The 12275-nt window shown below is 49.3% G+C and overlaps 1 protein-coding gene across 1 annotated transcript; it reads right to left on the minus strand.

The window, feature by feature from the left end:
- Nucleotides 1-5224: 5224 nt before the first annotated feature.
- LOC311197494 (olfactory receptor 10K2-like) lies at nucleotides 5225-6175 on the minus strand (the record flags this gene model as incomplete). The annotated part of the gene is made up of 1 exon (XM_084271257.1): nucleotides 5225-6175. One exon carries the CDS (start codon nucleotides 6173-6175, stop codon nucleotides 5225-5227), a length of 951 nt encoding a protein of 316 aa, XP_084127383.1.
- Between the last annotated feature and the right edge of the window lie 6100 nt (nucleotides 6176-12275).

Genomic DNA, 12275 nt, shown 5'->3' on the forward strand with positions numbered 1-12275 from the left:
AAGTGGGTATGCGGCAGTGGCCCTCACAGTAAATTTGTTACCCTGGCTTTCAATAGGGCCAAAGGGTCCCTTCCTAGCAGGGGTGGGACTCCTGACATCACATATGTGAAGAGGGAGATTCTTTTCTCTGGTCCCCTTTCAGTATGGAGTGTGATTGCTATTAATTGAGCACTATTCTGGGCTCGGGACACTCCCCCAACTCCACCCACCATGGAGGCATCTTCCAGTTTCCAATGTGGGGGCCAGCTTGTTTCAGGGATAACTGTAACGTCTTCTCCAGTATCAATCAAAAATGGGACACTGGTGGTAGTGTCATTTAAAGCATTATAAAGGGAGCAGGCCCCCCACACCACTGGCGGGTCATCACACTTTACGGCCAGGGTCACCCTGGGGTGCCGTCCCCATGGGGTGGTTTTTGCTGTTCCTGAGGCAAAGTCAAGTTTGCTTGAACTGTTGGAGGCAAAACCAGGTTTGCTTGAACTGTCGGTTGGGCCATATAGTTGGTCATTTCTTGAGGGGGCAACGAGTTCGAGAGCACCCTGCCCCATCTGGGGTTGATATAATTGGGCCGCCTCATATCCCAGGTGGGAGAAGGCTGTGTGCAGCCCGGGCGCCCTCTCCCCCTCCTGTTGCCCTGGGTTTTACACCTGCAATCCTTGGCAAAATGCCCCCTTTTCCCGTAGGCCCAACACGGTCCCCTGGACCAGTTTTGACGTGGGGGGAATGCCGCTGATGAGTTCCTAAATCGGGGGCAATACGCTCCTTCATGGCCAGTCTGACCGCATTTGAGAAACACCACTGTGTTAACTATTGCAGTGCAAACAGCTGTCTGGAGTGGAACTAGCTGTTCTTCCTTTGCTACATGCTTAATCATGTCTGCAGTGCTTGACCCTGCTGGCAATGAGCGCAGAATTTCTCTGGTTGCCGAACTACACTGCTGACGTAAACATTCTGCCACGAACCAGGCCTTTTGCTTCCAGAGGCAGTGCCGACGAGTCGACTGCTGCTTGGAGACGATCCACAAATTGTGTGAAGCTTTCGCTTTCACTTTGCTTTATTGTGGCCCATGGCGATGGTCTGGCAATGGTTCTAGAGGATGTGTGAATAGCTTCTCTGGCTGCGCGAGTAGTTGCCATAACCTCAGGTGCTCTCAGGCCTTGAGCCTGTGCTTGGGGGGTAACCATTGCCGGATCTGTGCCCATTAGTCGCTGCAAGCTGGAGCCGTGCAGAACATGATCCGCCCCAGTTACTTGTGCCAGTAACCTTGCACAGTTCTCCTCGCATTCTTGTTTAAAAACGATCATCCCTGCCCCGTCAAAGATCATTCTACAAGTTTGCTTTATGTCAAATGGGAGCAGGTCATCTCCCCTTAAACCCCATCTATGAGGGTAAGGACCATGGCCGAATTGAGCCCCTTATCAGCGATCGCTTTAACAATCGCTTGTACATCCTTAGGGTTTATTGGCGAGTGTACCCTCTGTCCCCTATCCACCACCCGGACCGGGAATGCTAGCGCGGCCGATGGGGCCCAGTTGGCACATGCACTCTGTATTTTCCTCCAATCCATGAGACGAATTTTTCCCCCTCGCGGCTCCTTTTTATTTTTGATGGAGACACTTAGGCTTTTGATTTTATCTGTCCCCATTTCCTCCTCCTCTGAGCTGGAATCAGTTACGAGCCACTTGCCTTGGCTAGTATCTGATTTGGATCCAGAACTCAACTGACCAGCCACTTCCGGTTTCCCACTCCTTTTTGTTGGGCGCTGGCCCAGCCCACTACATTTGTGGGTGGATTGTTGTTTTCTCCCCCTTGACCCGCCCCGCCTTCTAATCGGTAGGTTCTGATTGGTTCTCCGCCTGTTGCTCCTGTTCTTTTCCCCTTCATGTTCACGTGAGCTAGCTGGCTGCTGTATTTCCTCCCTGTTCCCGCCAGAGGCATCTTCGCCCCCTCCTTCGCTCTCAGCACCATCTTGGGATGCATACGGTGGTGGCGGCCAAACTTCCTGAGGTTCTGAGGTCTCAGTGGCACCTCTGGCTTCCTCAGCTAGCCCACTCCAGAAAGATCTTGCTCACTCTCGTCTCTCCGTAAGTGGGTCGAGGTTCAGGAATTGAGGAGGCATATTACCCTCTAGTAAACCTCTGGGCTCAGTAGGCCCATTAAAGTCTGGGAGCTGCAAGGTTTGTGTGGATGCCCCAACTCCCAATTTTGCGGTGGCCAACAAACATTCCCTCACCGTTGTCCAGGTTTCTTGCTCTTGTAAGGCCTTTTGCAAAGCCTGTACAACTTTTCCCCATGACTTAAGGTTTTTCCCTGTACCTGAGGACATAGTCTCCTCGGCCAGAGCTTTAGTGCACTTATCCCACACTGCAGGGTGGAGAATATCCACCGGCTGCTCAATAACCCCAATATGTAAAAGCCTCGCAACTGCGAGAGTAAAATCTTTAGGCTTACAATCAATACCCCATTGCTTATGTAATTGTAATACGACCTTCACAAGGGCTTCCGTCCTCCTTGTTGGTCCGGGAGTGTCCTCCCTGCTGGGCTGGTCCTGCTGCTCCGGCTGCTGTTCCCTGAATTCAGGCGACTTTCCCGGGTTTCGGCTCCACTTGTTGCCTTCCGTGGCGTGGCAACCTGGTTCAGGAACAGCACGGCGACCACCCCCAGGCCGCTCGGGCCATCAGCACACAGACACCAATGTGGTGGACGGCAAATTGCATTTAATAGTGACTGGAACAGCATTGTATAGCTTAGATTTATGACATCACTTCCTCCACCTTACATCATAGGCTAAACGCTGTTGGCTACCTGGAGGGAGTCCTACCTTTCCATACAGCACAACATCTTTCAACCACCAGGCCTTAACTACCTACACCTGGGTCTGCCTTTGAAGCTGCTGATGTTCTGAAGAAGGCTTAGGAGGACCCTTCCAGCTTCAGTTTCTTCACTCTTCTCCATGCTTGTGGCATGCCAGACGGGACCCCACAGGGTGACACAGGCAGCCCCGGTCCTGTGCCTCACTGGCACTGCCACTTCCTGGTGGGAGTTTAATCCTGCAGATTAGCCACAAACCACAAAAGGTCTGTGAACAGTCCATGCAAAATCATACTTCTTTGGGGAACTTTATTAAAACATTTATAAGCGTCACACCAGGAATCAATGAAGGACATAAAGGAAGGTAAGGACTCACCTGGTTTAGTCTCAATTAACAGAAAGGAGAGGTTTTCTTCTTGCAATCCATCAGGTTGTCACTCTGCAGGTGGAATGATGATTCCCTCATCATCTCTTGCAAAGAGCATTGATGTTTGTCTTGGTTTCAACTAGGATGGAGTTAATTTCTTTTCTAATAGCCGATGGAATGCCCTGTTTGGGAGTTAGGATGGGAGTAGAGCTGATAACACCCTGATGTTTCTAGTTGCTCTCAAGCAATCAAGGACTTTTCAGTTGTTCGTATTTCCCTACTAATGAAAAGGGAGAGGACACAGCCAGGACAGGTGACCCGAACTGGCCAAAGAGGGTATTCCACGCCAGTTACGTCATGCTCAGCATAAAAGGGGGGCTGGTGGGAGGAGGAGGAGGCAGCTCCAAGATGCGTAGTTTTGGGGATGCTCCAGGGTTTTTTGGGCCAGCTCTGAGCTGCACGGCCTGAGCTGTTCGGTGAGAAACTGCACCAGTTTCAGATATTTTGCTATGAAGTCCTGTTATCATTGTTACATCTATCTTTCTGCTATTCTAATAAACTCTCATTATCCCAACCCATGAGGTTTTGGTTCCTTGGTTTTGTTTTGTTCCCTTTCTCTTCCCCCTCCTCCCTGCCTCCCTCAACTTTTGCACACCCCCATCCCCTCCTTTCAAAGAACAAGTGGCTGTGTGGTGCTCAGCTCTCAGCTGGGGCAAAACCACAACAATGTTGACAGTGAAGACACATGATTAGAAATGTGAATGTCACTGTGTGTGGGGGAAATAGTGATTCCCAGAAGTCTCTTTGTTCTGTAGAGAGGAAATTCTGGCAGGTTAAAGCCAGAGAAATTGCAAGGTGACATCCAAAATTTTGGAGGACATATGATTGTATGTCTGATATGGTAAAACCCCCTAGAAATAAAGTTTCAGATGCTTTTTAGCTTTCCTGGTTTGTTGCCTTCTACCATTTCATTCTGTCCAGAAAAGGGAGCCTGGTTTTCTTGATAGTCCTCAAGAATTCTGCTGGGGACACCATTGGAGGCTCAGGGCTGGACACTCTGTGTGTGCTGCCCACTGCCCTGGTTGGGAAGCGGCAGCTCAGCACAGGACTGTACAGACACGTTTTGGACAGTCTTGTGGGCAAAGGAAAGGAAAAACTTCACTGTGTATGACTGAAGTTCTGAAAGATGATGGAGCACGGTTTTAAAAATTCTGTAGAATAAAAATCCTGTAGAATACTACCACTGGGTCTTTTCCTCCAGAAAATATTTCTCTTCCTAGTTTTGTTAATACCACTTACCCATCTGGCTCCGTTGATTTAGAGGAAACACTATTAACATGGAGGAAAAGCAGGCACCTACAGAGATCTCAATCATTCAGTTCTTTAAGCGAACCGTTTCTGAAGAGCTGCTCCATAGGTCCATCTCAGTAGACATTCTCATCTGCCCTGAAGTTGGTGGACACACACTTTGCAAGAGGTCGTTAGGTTTGTGGTCAGCTTCACACAGGTCAGCAAACAAATATATCATGTGAGGTTTGGTTCATGGCTGTGGGGATAAATTTAGTCCATAGCAAAGGTGGGCTAGTGCCTTGTAAGCTTTGTTGATCAGTACCACAATATCATGCAGATGGGCAGGTGTCAGACCTCAGTGGTATCTTGATGCACAATATGTGCATGGTCCTGAGTTTCCAACCCCTTTAAAAACAGGTTTCACTGTGAAATTCTCTCAACAGCTAAGCTATTTAATTATTCAATAGCCTGGATGAAAAAGCTGTACCTAAGAAAATACTATGGTTGGAATGAAAATTTGGGCTTCAACATTTTAAAAAAAAATCTTTTACTCAAGTTCATGTTTCCAGTCTCACTATGACTCAGATTAGTTGGTTATTAATGACAGGTTCTTGCTTGCCATGATGAGCTGTCATGTCATTCCTAAAAGCTTCTCTGTGAACAAAAGAAGATGTAACAAAATGGGGAGATTTTTATTTAGAAGAGGAAGATATTTGCCGAAAATACGCTGTCAGGGAGTAGCTCATCTTAACCTCTTCACTGGAAAACTTTCTGAGACAGTATGCTTTTCCTGAATGCTTCCTGAAGAGCCACTTGGACATCCTTGTTCCGTAGGCTGTAAATCATAGGATTGAGCAGAGGAGTGAGGATGGTATAAGTGACTGATATCAATGCATCCTGATCTGATGAGTAGCTGGAGTTGGGTCTCAGGTAGATGAAGGAGGCACAACCATAATGAACAACCACTACTATCAGGTGAGTGCTGCAGGTGGAGAATGCTTTGTGCCTCCCTAGGGCTGAAGGGATCTGCAAGATGGCCAGAGCAATGAAGAGATATGAGATGAGGATCAACATCAGTGGGACTGTAAGAACAGAGATGCCCAGAATGAAAATGATTGCCTCAATGAGGCTTGTATGAGTAAAAGCCACTCGGAGGACAGGGGAGATGTCACAGAAGAAATGGTTGAGTTTCCTGGAGGCCTGGAAGGGCAAGCAAAATATCAAGGGGGTAACCACCTGGGCAACAAGCCATCCACACAGAGCAGAAGCAACCACCAGCTGAGCACACACTCTTAAGGTCACAGTGCTGTTGTAGTGCAGGGGGTGGCAGATAGCAACACAGCGGTCATAGCCCATGGCTGCCAGGAGGAAAGAGTGGGAGCACACCAAGAAAAGGAAGAAGTACATTTGTACAGCACAGCCCAGGAAGGAAATGCTTTTTTTCTCTGCTGTCAAGTCTACCAGCATCTTGGGGACAATGACAAAGGTGTAGCAAGTCTCAGAAAATGACAAGACACAAAGGAAAAAGTACATGGGTGTGTGAAGGCTGCGATCAACCCATATAATAACCATTATAGTGGTATTCATGCTCAAAGTGACCAGGTACAGCAGCAAAAACACTACAAGAAGCAGCTTCTGCAGTTCTGCAAGGCTGGAGAAACCCAGGAAGATGAAGTCTGTGGCCAAGGTTTGGTTTGGGTTCCCCATGGAAATAAAAGGTTTTCTCTGTATGTTGGGCAGTAAGAAAAACAGCACCCAGGCCACAGCAAGTACAAGGTGGCCTGCTGCTTTGACAAAGAGAATGTGCTTGAGCACCCCTCACACAAACACTTTCCTGCCCTCCGTGCCTGCAGTGCTGGTTGTCCTTCTGGGACAATGGTTGTGTTGTGCAGTGGCTTTGGGACGTGAAAAAGCTGGTGGGTGCTGTGGGCAAGCTCCTGGCCTTGAGGCAGCTCCTGACAGCACACGGGTGGCTCAAGGACATATGGCTCCGTCTCTCATGTGATCTGGGAAGCTGCGATGGCACAGTGACTGGAGCTCACCTAGAAAACACTGTCCTCTTTGGGAAATTCCCATTTCTCATCTTCACAGTGGAGAAGGTGGCATCACCTACCTATGTGCAAATGCACTGCAGGCACTCACTGTGAGGGCAGAAAAGTTGCAACCTGGAGAGAGAGGCATGGAGGAGGGTCTACCAAGACTTTCTTGTAAGCTGCGATCTTGGGAAAGCAGCTGAAAGACCTCCTGTGACCTGCAAGAGAGGAAAAACCATTGCAGAGCCTTTCACTTGTACAAGGGGTGTGTTAGCTCTCAGTGTGCAGAGCCGTATAGGCTGAAGCACTAGAGCTGCCAGCAATGCTGTGCTGAGTGGGTTGAGTAGAAAAACAGGTCAAATAGGATTTGAGCAACACAGTTAACACCAGCTGCAAACCCATGGCAATCATTGACCCTGGTGGGGGGGTTATTCCTGCAAGGGGAGAATGTGTGAACAGCTGCTGGTGCTGCATTAGTTTCCAAGAGGAGGTACATGGGGAAAAGTCTTGGCTCTCCTCAGGAACAAAGGAACCATTTTTACTAAGAGAGGGGTGGACAGAGATGGCATGTTTCCTTCCTTCACCCAGAGGGCAGTGATGCAAAACAGGTCTCCTGTTAATGAGACTCAGAGCTTTGTCCTTCTGCAAGGGTTAATGCATGCCAGGATGGCAGGGCTGAGTGTAAAGTCCTGCTACAGGACCTCTCCCTCTCCTCCCCTGCAGTCCCCAGTACAGGAAAATCAGAAAACAGAAAGGAAATCTGTAGAGCCCATGGAAAAATGAGCCAGAAACCATACCTGCACTGGCCAGAAGGATAGTCAGGTGTGTAGCAGGCTTGCAGCCCTTTGCAGCTACCAGCTCTTATGGAGAATTCATTAATTCACCCAAGGACTGCTGTGTCCACACCAATGACAGGCACTGTTAATTGGTTTCAATGGACATAATTAGGAGCTCATCTATTTCTCTTAGGCACACCACAAATACCACTGGCAGTTCTCAGTACTAGATGTGGGCTGAATTCAAGACTCAAGGGTTTTTCCTAAGCCATGACTAGGATCAATCAGGCACTTTTAGTTATTTCTTCCTCGCAAAGAATGAGATCTTCCTTGCAAAGAATGAGAAAAAAAAATTTCTTCCTGTCCTGATGACATTTCCTGCTGCAAAGTTCCCATCTGCCTTTGACTCATTGGGCTTGCAAAACCCTCTACTGCTAGCCTTTGCCCATGCGGGAAGGGACAGTCAGGCTTAGGCTTTTTGGAGGGATTGCTGTTGTGGCTATACCCCAGATATTATCAAAGCACCATAGGATCATAGAATATCCTAAGTTGCAAGGAACTCATGAGGATGAAGTCTAACACCCAACCCACACAGAGCAACGTCTAGGTTAAACCATATATCCAAGGACATTGTTCTCCTGGTTCTACACAAGACAGAGTTAACTTCCTCAAGCAGCCAGCACAGGTGAGCACAGTTCACCCAGGCTGTTTTCCATGTCATGTGGCATCAGTGCCCCCTCCCCACCACCCCACTCCCTGGCTCTGCCCATCTGTCTGTCCATGACCCCTCCATCACGATACTGTATGGTATCAATTTATGACAAGATATCATCTGTGTTCATGAGCCTCAGATGATATTTGTATGAGACATTTCTGTCATGTCCATATATTAGGCAACATATCTCAGCATTGTTTAATAACTGCACTCAACTTATGGGGAAGACAGGGAGGGATGCTTTCTCCTCCCCCTTTTCCTTCAGGCTTGTTACAATAGCCTTTGAGAAATTTTACTCCCCCTGGGATGTTCAGACCAGTATGTGCATCTTGCTCATTCTCCAGAATGTCTTTCATGTTTCAAAAAAGGTTTCAAGAATATTACCAAGAAATCTTCTCTGGGGCTGAAGGGTCAGGTATTGCATAGCATATGGGAGAGTATCAGCAAATATCTAGACAAGAAAATGATATCCATAGGCACTATAGCTACTCTAACCCCTGCAATAGACACTGTAGCTACTCTAACCCCTGCAACACACACTGTAGTTGAGCCAGAAAGAACCCTCAGAACATGCACTATAGCTACTCAGAGACTGCAGCTCCTCCATCCCCCACAAGCAGCACTATTGTTATGCAGACCTCAGAGGCAAACCGTGTAGCTGAGCCAGAAAGCCAACCAGTACCAGCATCAGTTGCCCTTACACAGAAGAAGAATTCCATGAAGAAATCAGTCTGATTGGTGAAAGACGATGATGAACCAGATCATTGTGAGAACCTGAAGAAGAGGCAGCACTGGAGGTCATCACCCAATCCCTGTCCTTGAGTGAGCTGAGAGAGATGAGAAAATATTTCAGCCACCTTCTGGGTGAGCACATCATTTCCTGGCTACTCTGATGCTGGGACATGTCACATGGGTAAAAGCCCTGCATGAGTTGTGGCGTGTACCCTCTATACTCTCTCTCTCAAGCAGAGGGGTGCTTTCTCCTTGTAGCTGGGATACTGCTCTGTACAGGCGAGGAGTAGGACAGGTTGTCTTCTGAGTTGCTGGACCAGTTTCTCCACTGGTGAGGAGAGGGAAGAAGCAAGATGGTTTTCATGTTGTTGGAGCCCGACTGGCAGTTCATTCAGTGCTGGTGCTGCTTTGTTTTCCAGTCTATTATAGCCATTGACTTGGCGCACAAAGATGGTACGCTGTGTAGAACCTTACGCCACATGGCTTGGGTCCATTGGACTTCACCAGGATGGGTGGGTAACTGCGCCTTGTCAGGATTGTTACAAAGCACATCCTGCACAGCTAATTGTCTCAGGTACTGGATAGCTTTCTCCAGGGTGGTCCATTGGATTGGCTGACATAGAAGATCTTCACCGAAGGGATGCCTTTCCCTCACCGAAGGGATGCCTTTCCATCATGTTTGACAGAAGTCTCCTCCAAAGGCTGAAGGGCTTTTGACTTTTTCCCAGTCACCTTGTCAATGCCTCTTTCCTTATTCAGGGATCCCAGCTGCTTGGCCTCCCTGCCTGCTAATTCCGTGCTACTGCCCTTGATATCCCAGCATCAGAGCAGCCAAGAGGTAATGTGCTCACATGAAAGGTGGAAGAAATCTCGCATATCTCACTGATCACTTGGGGACAGGGTTTGGGCAATTATATCTGGTTCACCAAGGGAAGGTCGTGCCTCATCAATCTGGTGACTTTCTCTGATGGAGTGACAGCATCAGTAGATAAAGGGAAGGCGACTGATGTCATCTACCTGGACTTGTGCAAGGCTTTGACACAGTCCCCCACCACATCCTTATCTCTAAATTGGAGAGATGTGGATTTGATGGGTGGAGCATCCAGTGGATAAGAAACTGGTTGACAAACCGTAGCCAAAGGGTGGTGGTCAATGGGTCTGTCCAGGTGGAGGCTGGTGACCAGCGGGGTCCCCCAGGGGTCTGTCTTGGGACCGGTGCTCTTTAACACCTTTATCAATGACATGGGTGATGGAATTGAGTGCAGCCTCAGCAAGTCTGCGGATGACACCAAGCTGAGTGGTGTGGGTGACACCCTAGAAGGAAAGGAAGCCATCCAGAGGGATCTTGAGAGGCTGGAAAGGTGGGCCTGGGTGAACCTGATGAGGTTCAGCACTGCCAAGTGTCAGGTGTAGCACTTGGGCCAGAAGAATCCCAGACACAGATACAGACTGGGAGAAGAGTTCCTGGAGAGCAGCCCTGCTGGGAAGGACCTGGGTGTCATGGTGGATGAGAAACTTAACATGAGCCAGCAGTGGCTCTTGCAGCTGGGAATGCCAATGGTATCCTGTGCTCCATCAGAAGAGGGGTGGCCAGCAGGAACAGGGAGGTGATTGTCCCCCTCTACTCTGCCCTCGTGAGGCCCCAGCTGGAGTCCTGTGTCCAGAGCTGGGGCCTGCAGTACAAGAAAAATATAGAACTGTTGGAGAGGATTCAGAGGAGCCGTGAAGATGATTAGAGGGCTGGAGCAGCTCCCTTATGGAGAGAGGATGAGGGAGCTGGGCTTGTTCAACCTGGAGAAGAGAAGGCTGTGGGAGGACCTCATTGCAGCCTTCCAGTCCCTGAAGGGAGCAGAGGAACAGGAGGGGAATCAACTTTTTAAAAGGGTAGACAATTGCAGGACAAGGGGAAATGGATTAAAACTAAAGGAAGGAAGGTTTAGATTAGATATTAGGGGGAAGTATTTTACAGAGAGAGGGGTGAGGTGCTGGAACAGGCTGCCCAGAGAAGGCGTTGATGCCCTGTCCCTGCAAGTGTTCAAGGCCAGGCTGGATGGGGCCCTGGGCAACCCTGTGTAGACCCAGGCCTGGAGGTTGGTGGCCCTACCTGTGGCAGGGGGGTTGGAGCTCTATAGTTCTTGGGGTCCCTTCCAACCCAGACCATTCTATGATTCTATGAATGCCCTCTTCCCTGCTAAGAATGAAAGGAACTCGTGAGGAGCTGACTGAAACCCCTACCCTCTGTGGGTGTGATGGAGTAGCTTTGGTGGGCATCTAGCATCCAGCCAGGGTGAAACCACCACAACACAGAACAGAGACCAGGGGCTCAGAGCAGGGTCTCACCTGCAAGGAATGCTTTTGCAAAGCAAGAGCAATCGTGGCTCCTGTGGCTGTGGTGGTGCATGGCAGGTGGAGATGAATTCTGCTCCTTCCATCTGGGGATGAGATGCCTGCATGGCCTCAGCTGAACAAATGCCTGGCACAGGATGATGTACCTCTTAACTCCACGTCAGAGCTGAGTCTCCCATAGAGTCTTTGTAATAAAATGACATCTCTGCAGTGCCCTGCCTGGAGACTGGGCTCTCACCCAAAGCTGGTGACAAGAACAGCCACGAGCAAATGTTCCCCAAAGGGGCCCTTGCTCCATGGAGTCAGGATCAAAGAGCTCTTTGCCCAGTCAGAGCCCTTCAGAGATTGAGGACTGCATTTAGGACTTACCAAAGCGACAGTGGTTGGATGTAGGACTCACCTTAGTGATAGTGGAGATAACGAGCAGGCACTGAAAGTTATGATCAAAGCAAAAGTGCTAAAGCCAGGCATCTGCAGGGAAACAAGGACTGTGCCCAGCACAGGGGAAGCCAACCCCTCCCTGTCCCATTCTGTGTCCTTTTTATTATGGGACAGGAATTGGCAATGTCCAGAGGGGAGCATTTACACCTCTTGCAGTCTGTCATGCTCTGGTAGGACAATTTCTGCTGCAGGAATCCATCCCTCTCCAACGTTTTAAGAGTGACCATTAGCAATTACTGCTGTTGATGGCAAAGGACATCCCACAGGGATGAACTTGCTGTCTTTCAGGCTCTGTCATCCCTGGAGCCCCAGTGACACCTTGGGGGAGCCCACAGGAGGGGACAGAGAAAGTGGCATCTTGGGCTGGTCCTTTGCTGCTTAGGGACAGACGGAGCTCATGGCAAGCAGGCAGGGCTGGTGAGGGCTGGTGAGACAGCTCTCCCCTTGAGCAGTGTGCAGAAGAATCTGCTGCAGATCAGGGATTCCCTGCTGCAGCCTCAGAGGGAGCAGGCATCAAAGCTCCCTTCTTTACAGGGAGGGCTGCTGGGATATGCAGTTGGGTGCACGCCCAGGGGTGCCCAGAACTGTCTTTCAGAGCAGGGTCCTTGTACTCCATGGGGCTGGGACTCATCTGCCTGCAAGGGTTCACACTCAGCCTGCCTGGGTGTCCTAAGTTCAGCTAGGATAGAGTTAATTTTCTTTCTAGCAGCTGGTGTAGTGCTGTGTTTGCAATTAAGATGAAATCACTGATGGGTTTAGTTTTT

Source organism: Gallinula chloropus (assembly GCF_964237585.1).
Source record: "Gallinula chloropus genome assembly, chromosome: 15".
Lineage (NCBI taxonomy): Eukaryota > Metazoa > Chordata > Aves > Gruiformes > Rallidae > Gallinula > Gallinula chloropus.